At 41.1% G+C, this 19,678-nt stretch overlaps 1 protein-coding gene across 1 annotated transcript in view; it reads left to right on the forward strand.

Annotated features, from left to right (window-relative positions):
* The window catches only part of LOC138670302 (ATP-binding cassette sub-family C member 5-like), a 304,888-nt gene that overhangs the window by 89,304 nt on the left and 195,906 nt on the right, over nucleotides 1–19,678 (forward strand). The window contains exons 9-11 of the mRNA XM_069757511.1: nucleotides 1,158–1,454; nucleotides 11,478–11,549; nucleotides 17,506–17,630. Of these exons, the coding sequence (XP_069613612.1) occupies nucleotides 1,158–1,454; nucleotides 11,478–11,549; nucleotides 17,506–17,630 (494 nt within the window). The remainder of the gene's footprint in view (nucleotides 1–1,157; nucleotides 1,455–11,477; nucleotides 11,550–17,505; nucleotides 17,631–19,678) is intronic.

The following is a 19,678-nucleotide window of genomic DNA, read 5'->3' on the forward strand; positions in this document are numbered from 1 at the left end:
AGAAAGGAAGCTATAAATGGTCCTGTAAAAACGTAATAGCTGCTGAGTAAAAAAAACGGATTGAAAGCGGACAGGAAACGGACATCACATGGATGGCAAGTGAGAAAAAATTTGCCCCTCTTTTCTGGATGAGAATGGGACCAATTTTTTAAACACTCGTGTGACCCCCAACCTTAAAGAAAACACCAATATATATATATAAAAAAAGGGAGCTTATCCTTGATTCATGCTGCCTTTGCTACAGGTAGCATTAATCACCTGACATCCCCTTTAAGATCCACAGGAGACATGATTTGGGAATGGAGAGACCAGTCATAGGGGCTTTTGGTGCTTTTCTCAACTTGATAGACAGGTCTCTCTCTCTATGTGCAAAGAAGCAGATCTGGGCAGGGAGAGGCTGGAAGGGACCCTGCTCATGACTGGTCTCCCCATTCCCGACTCCTATTTAAACCATATATTCTCGGAAGTAGTACAGCATTTCAGAGTAAAACATGGATATAAGTCATAAGGTCTCTTGTCCTTGATTCATGCTGTCTATGGTTTGCGCAGAATATAATAGGGTCTCTTCTCCTTGATTCATGCTGTCTATGGTTTGCGCAGCATATAAGTCATAGGGTCTCTTGTCCTTGATTCATGCTGTCTATGGTCTGCGCAGCATATAAGTCATAGGGTCTCTTGTCCTTGATTCATGCTGTCTATGGTTTGCACAGCATATAAGTCATAGGGTCTCTTGTCCTTGATTCATGCTGTCTATGGTTTCCACAGCATTAATCACTTGACATGTCTACGTGTCAGTTAAATGGTAAGTAGACAAGTCGCACACTTCACACACAAAGTGCAGAGAAAATACAAATTCTGCTCTGAATCTACAGATTTTATGATATAGTGATCATTGTATTTGATGAAAAATCAATGTTCTGTATAGGTCATTACAATCTCTCCATCTTTCATATTTTCTGCTAATATTCTCTGTAAATGCTCTCCACTACAGAACCTTTTGATGTAGAGAAATGATGCGTTTCATATCCCATATTGGACATGCTGTTACTAGGATGCAATCAGACTCTATACATGTACAATGAACATACAATAGATGCTCTGCTAACTATCGTTTATTTTACAACATTTTCAAAATGTTAATATATTTTAAATAACAGAGATTGTTCTTGATGGAAGAAATTGATACTAAGAATAATGAGAAAATAAATCCATGTTCCGTTGTTGAATTTCGAGGTGCTTATTTTACATGGGAGTCAGAGGCACCGGTGAAGTGTAAGGATGAGAAAAAACATACAACAGAAGATGAAGGAGCTACAAGACAACTTAAGATTACTTCATCACAACTTGGAGAGGAGCAACTCAAGGCGGTTTACCTTAATTCTGATGAAAAACAAACATCCCTTGAATCAGTGGGTTCCCAAATACTCCGCAATATTACTTTTTCTCTGCAAAAGGTAATGTATATTGTCTATTATATAGCCATATGTTGTGCCATCTTTTGTCTGTACAATATGACATCTGTTATGCAAACTAAGGCCGGTTTCACACGTCAGTGGCTCCGGTACGTGTGGTGACAGTTTCCTAACGTACCGGAGACACTGACTCACGTAGACACATTAAAATAAATGTGTCTCTGCAGATGTCAGCGTGTTTTCACGGACCGTGTGTCCGTTTGCAAAACACGGAGACATGTTCGTGGGAGCGGACGGATCACACGGACCCATTAAAGTCAATGGGTCCGTGTAAACACGTACTGCACACGGATGCTGTCCGTGTGCCATCCGTGTGCCATCCGTGTGCGTTTTTCCTGTCATAGGGTTCAAATTTTAAAAATTGTTGCAATACACGGACACACGTACATCAAATGGACAGCACACGGACCCTAAAAACGTACTCACGGACATTACACAGATCCCACACGGATGGCCTACGTAGCACACGGACACGGATAACTCTGGTACCGTTTTCTCCGGTACCGGAATTATCTGGACGTGTGAGACTGGCCTAATATGAGGTTAGAAGTTTGTACCTAAAACTTGACATTGTTAAAGCACATCAGTCAGCAGATTTCACAATGCAAACTGAGTACATTATTACTTCAATCTCTAAGGCTACGTTCACATTTGCGTTGTGCGGTGCTGCGTCGGCGATGCAACGCACAACGCATGCAAAACGCATTGTTTTGTGACGCATGCGTCCTTTTTTGGCATGAATTTGGACGCAAAAAAAATGCAACTTGCTGCGTCCTCTGCGCCCTGACGCTTGCGCCAAAAATGACGCATGCGTCACAAAACGCAATACAACGCATGTCCATGCGCCCCCATGTTAAATATAGGGGAGCATGACGCATGGGTCGCTATGCGTCGCCGAACCTGCGCCCGACGCAACGCAAATGTGAACGTAGCCTTAGACCGAATTAGGCTGGTGTACTGACATCCATATTAGAATAGTTGTATAATCCTTTTTACAATGATAGGTCAAGTTCACATGTTCAATATTTGGTCAGTATTTGACCTCAGTATTTGTAAGCCAAACCAGGAGTGGGTGATAAATGTAGCAGTGGTGCATATGTTTCTATTATACTTTTCCTCTGGTTGTTCCTCTCCTTATTTTGGCTACAAATGCTGAGGTAAAATACTGACCAAATACTGACCATGTGAACATGACCTTAAACTCACTCTTTGCCCACCAAGTCTAATTGACAACTCCTCTGTATTCCTCCTCCCGCAACTGTTAGTCCATTTGGATGGGGGGGGGAGACTGAAAACTTTGGACTCAAAAACTATTTCACCTTTTAGCTGGATTCCTAAAACAGTTATTTTAAAATAAGGTTTTTCAAAGTAGAGACACCACATCGTGTACAAGAGATCTATTCAATATCGTATATGCAGTTTGTTATTAAAGTGAACTACGGTAACAGATCTGCTGAATGGTAGCATGAAATCAAGTAATCTACCTGTATGTCTGTAGAAAGAAACCAGACTTATTTAAGGAAACAAACATGAAAATCTATACAACATACAAGCTCCAGGCAAATGGAGCAGGTTTCAATGGCAAATCCTAAAGTTTATGATCAGTAATAAAATATCATAGTCTCGGCTTCATCATCTGTTGTAATCATCGAAAAATAAAACCTTTCAATTCATTATAATGGAATTGTCTGCTACAGTGATTGATTTTGGCAGACAGATTTCTAAGCCTGTCAGATCATTTTTCTGTCAGATGACGTTGATTTCAATCAGGGGCTTACATAGAAATCATGTGACCCATAGTGAAAGTGAAAGCCCTTGGCCCCTCCAAAATAATATTTGCAGGGTCACAGAACAGCATATCTAACAACTTTGCAGGCCTTACAGAGTAATTTTGCTCCTGTTGAAGCCTCTTAGTTTTCCCACCGACTAAGGTATCCCTTTCATTGTCCCCATAAAGTATGATGCCCACAAAAGTGCCCCCCAAACACAGTATGATACCCCTACAGTGAATTCCTCCACACTACCCATCCATGTGCTCAGTATAATGACTTTACAGTACCCCTCCGCCATACAGGATGATACACGCACTGTACTTCACAAATAGTATGATGGCCTCAACACAGCCCCCTTACACAATATGATGGCCCCCACCCAGCCCTTCATATAATACAATGACCTTCCAAAAATATAAGAGCCCTCCATATAGTGCAATGGTCCCAATACCTCTTTACCTCTTCAGACAGTATTATGGCCCCCAAACAACTCTCCACAAAATATGATGACACTCCAAAAAATATAATGGCCCTCCATATAGTATAATGGTCTCAATACCCCTTCAGACAGTATGATGGTCCCCACACAACTCTCCACAGTATGATGGCCTCAACACAGCCCCATTATACAATATGATGGCCCCCACCCAGCCCTTCATGCAATATAATGACCCTCCAAAAAATATAATGGTCCTCCATATAGTATAATGGCCCCAATACCCCTTCAGACAGTATGATGGCCCCCACACAACTCTCCACACAATATGATGGCCTCCACACAAATCTCCAAACAGTATTATGGCCCCAACACAACCATGCTCATTCAGGATACAGATACAGGTATAAGTTGGGTGATGATTGCCTGATGCTGGCACCAGGGCACACCGACTCTCGGGCCCCATAGCAGCTGTGTGGTCTGCCGTTATTAGTAGTACGCCACTGAGTTCAATCAGATTAAATAATCTGACAAAAATTACCAGATATCAGTACATAAAAATGGAATGTAAGGCTAGCCATAAACATTAGATGGCTGTTGGCTGAATGAAGCTTTAACTGATCTTTCTGCCGACAGCCATCACAGCTGACATGGCCATATACAGGAGCACTCACATGACTGAGAGGTCCTATGTTCTCTAAGAGAGAACCAATGGCTGACACATCAGCTTGTGGCTTATCACAATCAGATATGCACAATTGACATCTCTCCTGACCATCAGTCGGCCAGCGCCCGCAAGCACATTAGACCGTCTGCCAAACCTGATAATATTGGTGTGTTCAGCCAACTTTAGTCTAATGTGTATGTGGTCTTAAAACCCAACATACACATTAGACTAATGTTGGTCGCACCAGCTGAAATCTATGGGTTTTGCCGACATTTTTATGTGTATTGGGGCATCAGCAGACTGATATTCAACTTCGGACTGCTGATTACTTTGTTCTCTATAAGATAAGCCACCAGCAGAGTTGTCCGTTAGCAGCTTTCTCATAGTGAACATGATGAATGCTCATGTGTATGGGAGAATCAGTTAGATGGCAGCTAGCCGAAACTATAATGTGTATGGGGGTCTTAACATACCTAACTTTCCTGGTTATAGTTGCAAATGGTTCAAATATGTCCTAGTCAAGAGAACAGCCATGAAGATAAATGATAATAAATCATCTTTTTTTTCCTGGACTGTGTAACCCATTCATGGGTAACTAATCCAAAAGTTAACTACTTTATGGCAAGAAAATGTTTTAACAAATCTCTAATTGTTACACCTTTATCTTGTCTTCTTCAGACAAGGCAGAAATGCAAGATGTAGATAATGGTAAGAGATAACTATGCAAAAATAGCACCAAATGGCTGAGATTCAAAAAAATCTAACAAAAAAAACATAAATAGGAGAGAAGTACAGTAGTAATAATATTATATAAACTACGGAAACCGCTCTAGAAATGTCTAATAACTAGAGATTCTATGCTGCAAACAGCAGGGACATTGGCGATTATGGATGTATAGAAAAACTTTAGCGTAAGATCTTTGTATTCCTGCGTAAAATGATGCAAGTGGTCTGCTGATAGAGTCAGTGATTCCTCTCGGGGTCGCTAAGGACACCGAGAAAATATTGCTGGTTTTGAGTAGCGGCAGAAGAGTTCAAAAGGCTAAAAATACTTGTGGCTAAAATAACTATAGGGATAGCTAGCATGTACTGTATAATGTAAAATTGTGGGGCATTTGTAAGCTGTAGTGGCTTAGGAGTTCACGTTGCTTTGTACTTCCTTTCTAAAAGGTTGCTGTGACACTATGTAGATACTCATATTATAATATTAATTCATAGTGATATGTTCTCCAGTGTGGATCTCACCAGTATGAGAATTGACTGCGTTACTGGGAATATACAACTTTCTATTAGATAGATAAAACAATGCTATTAACAGATTCATATGAAGGGATTGTTTAGTGAGATGAGACCCGATACATAACACATAAGGCCCCGTCACACATAGCGACGCTTAAGCGATCCCGACAACGATACGACCTGTCAGGGATCGTTGCTGCGTCGCTATGTGGTCGCTGGTGAGATGTCACACAGTGCGATCTCTCCAACGACGCAGTAGCGATGCGGCGAACTGTAGCGACCTTTAGCGACCTGTAGAACGATGCTATTTCATGATGATTCAATGTGACGTCCTGTCAACGAGGTCGTTGGTAAGGTGTCAAACACAGCGATGTGTGCTACCCAGCGGGACCTCAATGATCAAAAAACGGTCCAGGCCATTCCGACACGACCAGCGATCTCACAGCAGAGGCCTGGTCGCTGCTACGTGTCACACATAGCGAGATCGCTACTGAGGTCGCTGTTGCGTCACAAAACTTGTGACTCAGCAGCGATCTCGCTAGCGATCTCGCTATGTGTGACGGGGGCTTTACTGTATGTGGTAAATCTCTCTATTGTGTTTGCTTGTTTGGAGCTTTTATGCTTTATAATTATTGCTGATATTTTCATACCTACTTGATGACTGTATCTATCCTTAGGGAGGTTGTAAAGGGCTGATTTACATTTTAGAATCTTTGCCCTTCTGTATGGCAGACTAGATCAGGCTTGAAGATATTTGAATTAAAAATAATCAAGTAGGAAAAACCAATACTTGCAATGAATCTCACAGATTTTATGGCATTGTTGGTTGTATGTGGCAATAAAGTTCAGGTTGCAGTATATTTGTTAGATTTTTTTTCTTGGTTTAGGTAAAACACACTCTTTTTAGATTTTTAGGTTTACCCCTTTGAAAGTATAATTTACTGTTTGTATAAGCTAGTTAATTTCCTTGAAGGGGTGGACAGGAACTAAAATGTATTTTAATCTTAAATGTCTATTTAATGCCATAATCCAATCTCTTTTCCAATATGCTTTAATTAAAAAGTTCCTCACTACTCTATCTAACTGCTTTATTTTTTTTTTACTACTTGCTCAGTCCCAGTGCATGCTAGGATAGTCAAACGAGTTGTCAAAAGAGGGTAGGAGCTACGGTTACTGCAAAAGCCTCTGCCCACACCCTGAAATGAAGAGTTATCAGTCCGTTTCAGGGGCTGGGCTAGTTCCAACTCTAGTGAGTTGGCAATGTGCACAGTGGCAGTGTGCTCTCTTGCCTGCTCTGATCAGACGTAATGAGCTGGCAAGAGGACACACTGTCAGTTCGTGCTGATTTGTTTAACTATCCCAGCATGCACCAATACTCTCAAACAAAGTGTTATCAAAAAGGAAAACAAAGTGTTATCAAAAAGGAAGTATTAAAAAAATGTAAAAGTTAGATCTAGTAGTTAGGGAGTGGTAGAGACTTTTTAATTAAAGTATATTAGAAAAGAGCTTAGATTATGACATTAAATGGACAGGCATTTAGAATTAAATTTTAGTTTTTGATGACTCCTTTAAATTGTGTCATTAACCCCTTAAGCCCCAAGGGTGGTTTGCACGTTAATGACTGGGCCAATTTTTACAATTCTGACCACTGTCCCTTTATGAGGTCATAACTCTGGAACGCTTCAACGGATCCCAGTGATTCTAACATTATTTTCTCTAGACATATTGTACTTCATGATAGTGGTAAAATTTCTTTGATATTACCTGCGTTTATTTGTGAAAAAAACGGAAATTTGGCAAAAATTTAGAAAATTTCGCAATTTTCCAACTTTGAATTTTTATGCACTTAAATCACAGAGATATGTCACACAAAATACTTAATAAGTAACATTTCCCACAAGTCTACTTTACATCAGCACAATTTTGGAACAAAAATTTTTTTGGTTAGGGAGTTGTAAGGGTTAAAAGTTGACCAGCAATTTCTCATTTTTACAGCACCATTTTTTTTTAGTGACCACATCTCATTTGAAGTCATTTTGAGGGGTCTATATGATAAAAAATAACCAAGTGTGACACCATTCTAAAAACTGCAACCCCTCAAGGTGCTCTAAACCACATTCAAGAAGTTTATTAACCCTTCAGGTGTTTCACAGCAATTTTTGGAATGTTTAAATAAAAATGAACATTTCACTTTTTTCCACAAAAAAATTACTTCAGCTCCAATTTGTTTTATTTTACAAAGGGTAACAGGAGAAAATGGACCCCAAAAGTTGAGTACGCCGAAACCCCATATGTGGGGGTAAACCACTGTTTTGGCGCATGGCAGAGCTCAGAAGGGAAGGAGCGCTGTTTGACTTTTCAATGCAAAATTGACAGGAATTGAGATGGGACGCCATGTTGCATTTGAAACCCCCCACAAGTGACACCATTTTGGAAAGTAGACCCCCTAAGGAACTTATCTAGATGTGTGGTGAGCACTTTGACCCACCAAGTGCTTCACAGAAGTTTATAATGCAGAGCCGTAAAAATAAAAAATCATATTTTTTCACAAAAAGTATATTTTTGCCCTCAATTTTTTATTTTCCCAAGGGTAAAAGAAGAAATTGGACCCCAAAAGTTGTTGTACAATTTGTCCTGAGTATGCTGATACCCCATATATGGGGGTAAACCACTGTATGGGTGCATGGCAGAGCACGGAAGGGAAGGAGCGCCATTTGACTTTTTTCAATGCAAAATTGACTGGAATTGAGATAGGACGCCATGTTGCGTTTGGATGTGCCTAAACATTGAAACCCCCCACAAGTGACACCATTTTGGAAAGTAGACCCCCAAAGGAACTCATCTAGATGTGTTGTGAGAGCTTTGAACCCCCAAGTGTTTCACTACTATTTATAGCGCAGAGCTGTGAAAATTAAAAATCTTTTTTTCCACAAAAATTATGTTTTAGCCCCCAGTTTTGTATTTTTCCAAGGGTAACAGTTGAAATTGAACCCCAAAAGTTGTTGTCCAATTTGTCCTGAGTACGCTTATACCCAATATGTGGGGGGAGCCACCGTGCAAAATTAGAGGAAAACATGTGCAATGCATCCAGTGTTATGACGGATGTGTCGCATGAGTCACGGGTTGAATTTACAGGTATAAATTTTCGAGAGAGAGTGAGAGAGACTCTTTTCCCCGGATTGAAATTTGCTTCCTGGCATGCTCAGATGGAAAAACTGCATTCGTCACTGGATTCCTACGTTTCACAGTGTGTGCAGCATCCAGTGTCCATAGGCTCCCATTCTGTGCAACGACGTATGCTGCAGGAGGCGTCGGGGAACGTTTTTCCACTGCAGACAAAAAACGTTCCTTTGAGCGTTTTTTTCCAAAAGACGGTCCACCAAATTCCGCAGGATCCAGTGCACGACAGACGAAACATGTGGCCATCCGTCGCTAAAACAAATCTATGAGAAAATGAAGGATCCTGCAAATTTGTTTGCAGGATCCGGTTTTCTCAAAAAACTACGTATCTTGACGGGGCTACAAAGACAGAAGTGTGAAAGAGGCCTTACCTTCAAGAGTTTTCTTGCAGTGCTCACATTTGAAATGAGGTGCCCACGATTTGTCTTGATCTTCAATAGGCATGCCAAAGTATGCTTTGTTGGCCTCACACATCTTAGCAGATGCTTTCACAGAGTACTTTTTCGCTCTTGTCTTTACAAATTGCCACAGATGTAGCAAAATGTGTCTGCCGGATGTACTGTAGCTATGTATACAAGTTTACTTACTTTGCAGAACAGTAAATGAAATGGTTAGTTCAAGATAACTGAAATGATTCTGCTATGTACACTGCTGTACAATTGAAGAAAATTCCAGACAATTCTAGAAACGTCTGATAGTTCTCACAGTTCCAGAAGCTTCTCAAAGTCTATATACTCAGCACCGAATATTTTTAAAAATAGATAAATTTCAAAAGATTATTGTACTGTCTACATTAGCAAAGTTTTTGTTGAATAATAACTTTTTTTCTATTCATTTTAGGCGCAAAGAATTAGAAAAACACACTTAACACCTGGGAAATATGGAATATGGAAAATTGTTACGTGGCGAATTTTGTCCAGCATGGAAAGTTATGAATCTTTTTACAGCACTTTATTAGAGGATTTGTCTTCATTTCTGTAAAAAAAAAATCCAAACCCCTGCTTTTCTCTAGCTTATTTGCCTACTTTTAGCTGCAATGATATTAGAACATGCTCATTTGAAGTACAGCTGCTGCATGAGATTGTTCGGATGAGGGTACACTCATACTGGCGTTGATTCTCTCCTGCAAGAGAATTGGGCCGATTTTGCTAATGCTGCCAGAGTTTGATCCACGTGTCATCTGGGTATCAACCGATTCCCTCACATGAGTCAATCGCAGCACAGGTACAGAGAAGATTGAGAACTTAAAAGGAACCTGTCACCAGAAAAATACGCTAATAACCTGCAGATATTGGGTTAATCTACAGTTAATATCGATATTAACCTACTCGGCGCCCGCACTTAGCCGAACGCTGTAGGGACAAAATTAAATTTAGTTCCCTCTGCAGTGTTCCGGTTTCAGTCACGGGGCAGAGCCTGTGCGGGTCCAGTCACCGGTGTGACTATACAGAACGTCGGTTGTAACCGTGCCCCCAGTCTTGACGGACAGTCGGCCCAAATACAGAGCCAGTGTCAGTCAGTGCCTGGGGCACGGTCACAGCCGCCACTCTCTATACTCAAAGCGGTGACTTAACCCGCGTCAGCGCCACCCCTGTAACTGAAACCAAAATCCTGCCAGGGGAAATAAAGTTAATTTTCTCCCCACAGCGTTTGGCCAAGTGATGCACCAGGCACCTATTTTCTGGTGATGGGTACATTTTAATTTCTATATCTTCTCCATTGTCTCTGTCAGTGTACACCGGACTGCACTCTGATGACATCCATGTACAGTTCGATGTTCCACAAGCACCTATATATTTGTATGGGTGCGTGTGTTCCGATCATTGGAGGCACTGGCAGCATGCTGCAATTGTTTTCTCGCACCAAATCGGCATGAGAAAATAATGGCAGATCTGCACTGCCCCATAGTATAAAATTGGGCCTAGTGTTATCTGAAAAACATCGGATAGCACTCAGCAGTGTTATACACCAGTGTGAACAAAAGCTAAGCACAACACCCAGAGGAAAGGACAGGTGCTGACCCTGTCACTGTCATCATCTATACTCCGATAATCAGTGCAGCTAAAGAAAGGTAAATGCACTGGGGATAAGCAGGGTTTTGGAAGCCATGCAGATCAACTTTTTTTTTAAACAGAAATGAAGACAAATCCCCTAATAAGGTGAATTACAAAGTTTCAAAACTTTCCATTCTGGACAAAATTATTTTAAAAAATTAGCTTTTAGTTACTCTTTAAGATATCTATGCATCCCTGACAATAACAGAGAAGAGCTAACCTGGCTTTGAATTAGTAAAATGATGTTAATCACAATAACCTGCACAAGTAAAGAAGGGAAAAATCACAGATGGACTGGCCATGTAAGGGTATTGCTGGACTTGTCATTGAAAGAGCTACATGTGCATATAAATAGTTTGCAGTGTGAAAACTTAACCCATTACTTGCCAAATTAGAGATTTTCATTTTACGGATTTTTCAGAAAAGGGCGTCACAATATTCAATTAAAAATGACAATGACATGATTTCCTATTTTGAAAACATTCATTTTACAAACACAACACAAAAAATTGGACCTAATTATACAAATTATAAAATCTTAGTTGCTAGAAGCAAAAGATTAGGCGTCCCAAAAAAAGGACATTGGTAGATAAAAATTTAATAAATGATTGATACTTTTCTAAGACATACTATTCTAAAATGATCATATTTCTGCAGGGCAAACTTGTAGGAATCTGTGGAAGTGTTGGATGTGGTAAAACTTCTCTGATATTATCTATTCTTGGTCAGGTATGTTTGATTTATTTATTCTCTATTGGAATAATCAGCTATTTTTTTTTATATGGTCTGTTACTTCTATGTTTTATCAGTCATGTCAAAATGATTAGCTAAACACTAAAGAAAACTTTAAAGGGAGCACATAGGATATAATGTTCAATCTGTAATAGAATGTGATAAGCTGAGCAGATTTTGTCTTCAGATTCAGTCTTCATGTGACCACTGCGGCCAATCAGCAGCTGCTGGTCATCTGCAGCCTTCACAATAGATCCTAATGCTTATTTCCCTATATTATGTCTAAACACGCTGCAAGTCACCTGACAAAATAGCAAAGGGTTTCTCTCTTGGGTGAAATTATTTTTAAGATTGTTTAAAAATCGTCATTCTTGACAGCACGTCATCCTTTGTAAATTGCAGTCAGGTTACTAAACGACCACTTATTGTCATAGATGTATATAAAACCCTAAGGCTATGTTCCCACGATGAGCTTTTATTGTGTTTTTGATGCTACGTATTTTTGCTGCATCAAAAACGCAGCATTTTTCAGTTCCAGCAAAGTGGATAGGATTATTTGTAGTGATGAGCGAGTGTACTCGTTGCTTGGGTTTTCCCGAGCATGCTTGAGTGGTCTCCGAGTATATGTTAGTGCTCGGAGATTTAGTTTTCCTGGCCTCAGCTGCATGATTTACGACTGCTAGACAGGCTGAATACATTTGAGGAATGCCTGTTTGTTAGGGAATTCCCACATGTTTTCAGGCTGTCCAGAAGCCGTAAATCATGCAGCTGAGGAGATAAAAAACTAAATCTCCAAGCACTAACAAATACTCAGAGATCACCCGAGCATGCTCTGGGAGACCTGAGCAACAATGCTATTCGCTCATCACTAATTATTAGAAATCTCATGCCCACTGGGCTTCTTTTTAACGTAGTGTAAATTGACTTGTTCCAAATCCACAATACGTCAGTTTCTCTTTCGGATACTCTTAAAGCGTATCTGTCGCCCCAAAATTCGCCTATAAGCTAAGGCCACCAGCATCAGGGGCTTATCTACAGCATTCTATAATGTTGTAGATAAGCCCCGATGTAACCTGAAGAGAAGAAAAACAAGTTAGATTATACTCACCCAGGGGCGGTCCCAGTTCGGTCCGGTACGATGGGTGTCGCAGGTCCGGCGCCTCCCATCTTCATACGATGACGTCCTCTTCTTATTTTCATGCTGGGGCTCTGGCGCAGGTGTACTTTGTCTGCCCTGTTGAGGGCAGAGCAAAGTACAGCAGTGCGCAGGCGCCAGGCCTCTCTGACATTTCCTGGCACCTGCGCACTGCAGTACTTTACGTTGCCCTCAACAGGGCAGACAAAGTACGCCTGCGCAGGAGCCGCGGCAGGAAGCAAAGAAGTGGACGTCATCGTAAGATGGTAGGCGCCGGGCTCGGACCACAACGCCCATCGGACCCAAAGCGGTACCGCCCCTGGGTGAGTATAATATAACCCGTTTTTCTTATCTTTCTGGTTACATCGGGGGCTTATCTACAGCATTTCAGAATGCTGTAGATAAGCCCCTGATGCTGGTGGCCTTAGCTTATAGGTGAATTTTGTGGTGACAGATTCCCTTTAAGTTTTATATGCAGAATTTCCCCATAGACTTGCATTAAGTGCGGAAATTCCGCAGGTAATAAGCACACATGCGGTGAATGGCATTGCACAGTGTAAATCTGTTTGTTAGCAGAAATATTATATTCACTAATTTAGTGGCAGATATTACACACTGGGTAAGGTTGGATACTTTTATTACTTTATATAAGCAGTGTTTTACTGGTAACTAAAAATACCATTTATTTCAACACATACATAACTGCAAAAAAAAAAACATTAAGGCAAATTTAAAATATTAGCTTAAATTCTATGTATGAAATGTGCTAGTGACAAAATAATAGTAAACAACCGGTAAAAGTTCATGACATTTAGTTTTCTTATCTGTCAAAAAGAAATGCAACAATCTGGAACACACAAGCACAGCAAATAAATTAGTGCAAAGTCACTGTGCCCATGAGCCATAATCTGCTCCACAGAGCAGGGGACATTTAAACATTCCACAGATAACAGAAAATGGACTGATGACTTCTAGATAGCAAGTAAAGATGCATGCACACTGTCCAATCCCTTCAATGTGTGGCATTTTCACACTATGCTTAAAGACTCCCATGTTAACAAAAAGTGCAGTACAGTTTTTTTTTATTTTACTGGATGCCTCTATATATACAGTTATATGAAAAAGTTTGGGCACCCCTATTAATTTTAAGCTTAATGTTTTAGAAAAATTGTTTTTTTTTTTTGCAACAGCTATTTCAGTTTCATATATCTAATAACTGTTGGACACAGTAATGTTTCTGCCTTGAAATGAGGTTTATTGTACTAACAGAAAATGTGCAATCTGCATTCAAACAAAATTTGACAGGTACATAAGTATGGGCACTCCACCAGAAAAGTGACATTAATATTTAGTAGATCCTCCTTTTGCAAAAATAACAGCCTCTAATCGCTTCCTGTAGCTTTTAATGAGTTCCTGGATCCTGAATGAAGGTATTTTTGACCATTCCTCTTTACAAAACAATTCCAGTTCAGTTAAGTTTGATGGTCGCCGAGCATGGACAGCCCTCTTCAAATGATCCCACAGATGTTCAATGATATTCAGGTCTGGGGACTGGGATGGCCATTCCAGAACAGTGTAATTGTTCCTCTGCATGAATGCCTGAGTAGATTTGGAGTGGTGTTTTGGATCATTGTCTTGCTGAAAGATCCAACCCCTGTGTAACTTCAACTTTGTCACTGATTCATGAACATTAATGTCAAGAATCTGCTGATACTGAGAGGAATCCATGCGTCCCTCAACTTTAACAAGATTCCCGGTGCCGGCATTGGCCACACAGCCCCAAAGCATGATGGAACCTCCACCAAATTTTACTGTGGGTAGCAAGTGTTTTTCTTGGAATGCTGTGTTTTTGGCCGCCATGCATAACGCCTTTTTGTATGACCAAACAACTCAATCTTGGTTTCATCAGTCCACAGGACCTTCTTCCAAAAAGAAATTGGCTTCTCCAAATGTGCTTTTGCATACCTCAGCCGACTCTGTTTGTGGCGTGCTTGCAGAAACGGCTTTTTTCGCATCACTCTCCCATACAGCTTCTCCTTGTGCAAAGTGCATTGTATAGTTGACCGATGCACAGTGACACCATCTGCAGCAAGTTGATGCTGCAGCTCTCTGGAGGTGGTCTGAGGATTGTCTTTGACTGATCTCACCATTCTTCTTCTCTGCCTTTCTGATGTTTTTCTTGGCCTGCCACTTCTGGCCTTAACAAGAACTGTACCTGTGTTCTTCCATTTCCTTACTATGTTCCTCACAGTGGAAATTGACAGGTTAAATCTCTGAGACAGCTTTTTGTATCCTTCCCCTGAACAACTATGTTGAATAATCTTTGTTTTCAGATCATTAGACAGTTGTTTTGAGGAGCCCATGATGCCACTCTTCAGAGGAGATTCAAACAGGAGAACAACTTGCAAGTTGCCACTTTAAGTAGCTTTTCTCATGATTGCATACACCTGGCTATGAAGGTCAAAGCTCAATGAGATTAGAAAGCAAAAAAAAGTGCATTAGTAAGTCAGTAAAAAGTAGGTAGGAGAATTTAAAACAAGAAAATGATAAGGGTGCCCATACTTATGCACCTGTCAAATTTTGTTTGAATGCAGATTGCACATTTTCTGTTAGTACAATAAACCTCATTTCAAGGCAGACACATTACTGTATCCAACAGTTATTAGATATATGAAACTGAAATAGCTGTTGCAAAAAAAATATTTTTATCAAACATTAAGCTCAATATTAATAGGGGTGCCCAAACTTTTTCATATAACTGTAATAGTGTTCTCAAATATGCTATATGTTTATGAAAAGGTGGGCCAAATCGGGTCACGTCACTGTTATTGCCCTTGACTGGCTGCAGTGGTCAAGTGACGTGAAGAAAAAAAACGGAGGAAGGACAAAGAGTTATATGGAAAGATGCACTAGAACTCCCCCGGCTGGGCTGACCACAGTTGGACCCTTTGTAACAATTATAGTGGTACACTCAGGAATCTCTTGGCTTGAGACAAATAAGGCAACTGAACCAAAGTGCAGTGTAAAGTCTGTATTATTTAAATGAACACAGGTGCAAGGTGTGAGTAAGTTCAAACACAGCAAGCAAGATGATATCAGGAGAAGTGCCTTAGCAGCTCTGCTGCAGGCAGAGTCCGTGTTTATATGCACAAACGTGGATGCAGCATGTGCACAACAGTTCAAGTAAATAGCAAACAAGGTCCTTCTTAGGAGTAGTTCATTTGCAGCTCTGCTGCGGGCAAAGTCTTATGGGTGTAGCACCCTCTGTGGTGAAGCAGATAATAAGACACAGTTCATACTAGGTTTGGCAGTCACTAGAAAAGAGTCCAGAAGCAGTGCAGAGCTTCGAGTCCAGAAACAGTCAAACTGGCAGCGGATACCAAACTAGATTGGCTGTAGCAGGCAGAGCTTACGTGTTCTAGCAGGCAAGAGAAGATTGCAGATAGACACAGGCAAAAACAGCTTGCAGCACAGACACCACTGAGAGCTGAGCAGGTTTGCTGAGGAGGCGGAGCCGGAGTATGTGAAGAGGAAAGTCTCTTGTAGCACAAGCCAGGAATTCTATCAGAATACACAAGCAAGGAGTTGGATGGGAACCAGGGTTATAAAGACAGGGAAGGTGGATCACATGAGCAGAAGCGAGGCAGCAGATGCCATCTTGGAAAAGGGCGAAAAGTACCACAAATGAAAAACAGGGAATCCAGAGTCCTGACACCCTTCTACATTGCTGCCCGCTCAGTCATCCACCCAATTTCTCAGCACTGGGCTCCCCTGCATGACCGCATCCTCTGGCAGCACCTATGCTGTTATGACCTGGTGGTCAGGACAATAATGGACCTGGTGGTTAAGAGCACACGGAATGACCTGATAGTTACTGATAATATAGGACCAGCTCTGAGATGTGGGAACTCTGCTGACCGCAATCCCTAATCCTATCACACACACTAGAAATAGCCGTGGATTGCTCCTAACGCTCCCTATGCAACTCGACACAGCCTAAGGAACTAGCTAGCCCTAAAGATAGAAAAATAAAGCCTACCTTGCCTCAGAGAAATTCCCCAAAGGAAAAGGCAGCCCCCCACATATGACTGTGAGTAAAGATGAAAATTACAAACACAGAGATGAAATAGATTTAGCAAAGTGAGGCCCGACTTACTGAACAGACAGAGGATAGGAAAGGTAGCTTTGCGGTCAGCACAAAAAACTACAAAAAGACCATGCAGAGGGCGCAAAAAGACCCTCCGCACCGACTCACGGTGCGGAGGCGCTCCCTCTGCGTCCCAGAGCTTCCAGCAAGCAAGACAACAATCAAAATAGCAAGCTGGACAGAAAAATAGCAAACCAGAGAAAAACAAGCAGGAACTTAGCTTCTGCTGGGAAGACAGGTCACAAAAACGATCCAGGAGTGAACTAGACCAATACTGGAACATTGACAGGTGGCATGCAGCAATGATCTAGGTGGAGTTAAATAGAGCAGCCAGCTAACGAATTAACCTCGACACCTGTGGAAGGAACCTCAGAAGCCGCAGCCCCACTCACCACCACCAGAGGAAGCCCATGGACAGAACCAGCCGAAGTACCATTCATGACCACAGGAGGGAGCTTGACAACAGAATTCACAACACTACGCATGCTAAGTAGAAGCACTGCATGAGGGTCCATGGTATGGATATATGGATATAGTTCCACCACTGAAAATATATATATTAAATGAAATAAACATTTTAGGAGAGCTAGCTGATCATTTTTAAAAGTGACATAATAAGTAATGAACTGTTGCACTGCAGACTTACAGTAATATTCTTTTGATATATCTAGATGACCTTACTAGAGGGCAAAATGTCAGTTAGTGGCAGTATTGCCTATGCGGCCCAGCAAGCCTGGATTTTCAATGCATCCCTGAAAGAGAATGTCTTGTTTGGGGAAGAATATGATGAAGAAAAGTAAGTTACACTCAAACTTTTAATTCTCATTCATTTAAATTTATTTCCTGATTTTTTGTCAAAGTGAACATTAATATAACATTAATTATGAAATGTTAATAAAGAATCTTAGCACCATATATAGGTCAGCTGCACCTTCGGTACAAAGCATACGGTCAGCGTGCAGGCTATGTGCAGCCCTGTCACCACCTTGAGCAATTTAACCCCCCTGTCGCAATCAATAGCAATCGCAGCATTTAGGCAATAGGAACCCTCATGACAAGATCATGGGGGCCTATGGTAGTCATGGCAACCCGGTGGTCACATGACAACCTCCAGGTCTGCCATTTATGGTGGCCTGTTACACCATGCCCTCTACACTGAGTGCTTACACCAGGGTTTCCATGAAAATCTCTGAAATATGTGATTCAGATGACACCCCTAGCGGAAAATATGCTATAATGGGGTTGATGGGGACACTGTGGACACCATCTGGCCTATAATCTAGCGGTGTCCGTCTTTTAAGGCATGCATAAAAGCGTGCTCGGCCACAGTTTTATGCACTTCTGACAAGAAATACATTGCTGAACAGAGGCCAGAGTCCAGAGTAACTCTGCTGCCTCATTATAGTGAATGGATCCTTCAGGGGTTATATCTGAATCACGTCATTTGGAGATTTAGATGGAAACCCCAATGTAATTGTTCGGCGCTTTGGATCACGCAGGATAAACTTGATCCAAAATGTTGTGCAAAGTGGTCCCAATAAAAGCTTCAACTCGATCCACAAAAAAGCAAGTCCTCACTCAGGTCTGTTATCTGTCAATGAAAATATAGGGAGCTTCCAAACTACTTGTAGCGCAAAGGCTCTAGAATAGTGCCTGGTCTTCCCCCTCCCCTCCCAAAAAAAGAAATCCAGCAAATTTTGGGCTCCCAAATCCAAATGCCCACCTTCTTTCTGAGCATCACAGTGTGCCTAAACCACGTTTAACATCCACGTTTGGCATTTCTGTAGCAATGAGAGCCCACATAATTTACTAGTGCATGTCTCCAGAAGCATGACCTGGGCATGATGTACAGGCACTACAATGAATGGGCACTACAATGGCAGATTTGCAATTTTTACTCAGCAGCATCCACTGCTGTTTGTTTCTGGGAAACATCCATTAAGTAAAAATCATCACTACACCTGTAGATAAAATCCCAGAGGGTTGTAATGTCCAAAATGGGGCCAATTGAGGGGGAATTCTGCTCTTTTGTCACTTAAGGGCTTAAGTCTGCAAATTATTCTATGATGATTTGTTAGCCAAGAGTCAAATAGAGCTCCGTCCCTCCCGAGTACCACCGTGTGGCTAAGCAGTACTGTACAGCTACCAATGGGGTATTTCTACATTCAGCAAAAATTGTGACAAATTTTGATGACATTTTGACGTGCCACCAAATACAACATGTTGCGTTCCCGTGCGGTCGGCGGGCACGTCAGAACGACGCATCCGCAGACAAACACATGTCCCTGCATACCCAATGTTAAAGATAGGTATGCAGGACGCATGCGCAGCAGCAGTTCGGATATGAAGGGAAAAAGTACGCAGCCCTACGCTGGGCTGCCGAACGCAAATGTGTACTTAGCCTACAGAAGGTGAAAACAGACTCGGGGTGAAGGGGTTAAACTACATTCCCACAATGAGTATTTGGTAACTATTTGATGTTGCATCCATCAGCTAAATTAGGTTACTTCCGTTTTTTCATAACTTTTTGATGCTGCGGTTTTTTATCTCTCTTCAGAATGTCATGTTTTTGTTACTTCCTGGTAGTTGGATTTGACAAAACTTAATTGATATAGTCATGTGCAGATTACATGCATATTTTACCTGCCGATTTTACTCATCTAAAGTTATATTCCCTTGATGAGTTTTTGATGAATTTTTGATACTCTATAATATTGATGTTCAAAAAGCACAACACCTTACAGTTTCAGCAATGTGGATAATAATTATATAAACCTCACACCCTCTCAGCTTTTTTTTATTAAACATTGTAAGTTGAACAGTGGTGCCTATTTGAAATTCACA

Source organism: Ranitomeya imitator, chromosome 3 (assembly GCF_032444005.1).
Source record: "Ranitomeya imitator isolate aRanImi1 chromosome 3, aRanImi1.pri, whole genome shotgun sequence".
Lineage (NCBI taxonomy): Eukaryota > Metazoa > Chordata > Amphibia > Anura > Dendrobatidae > Ranitomeya > Ranitomeya imitator.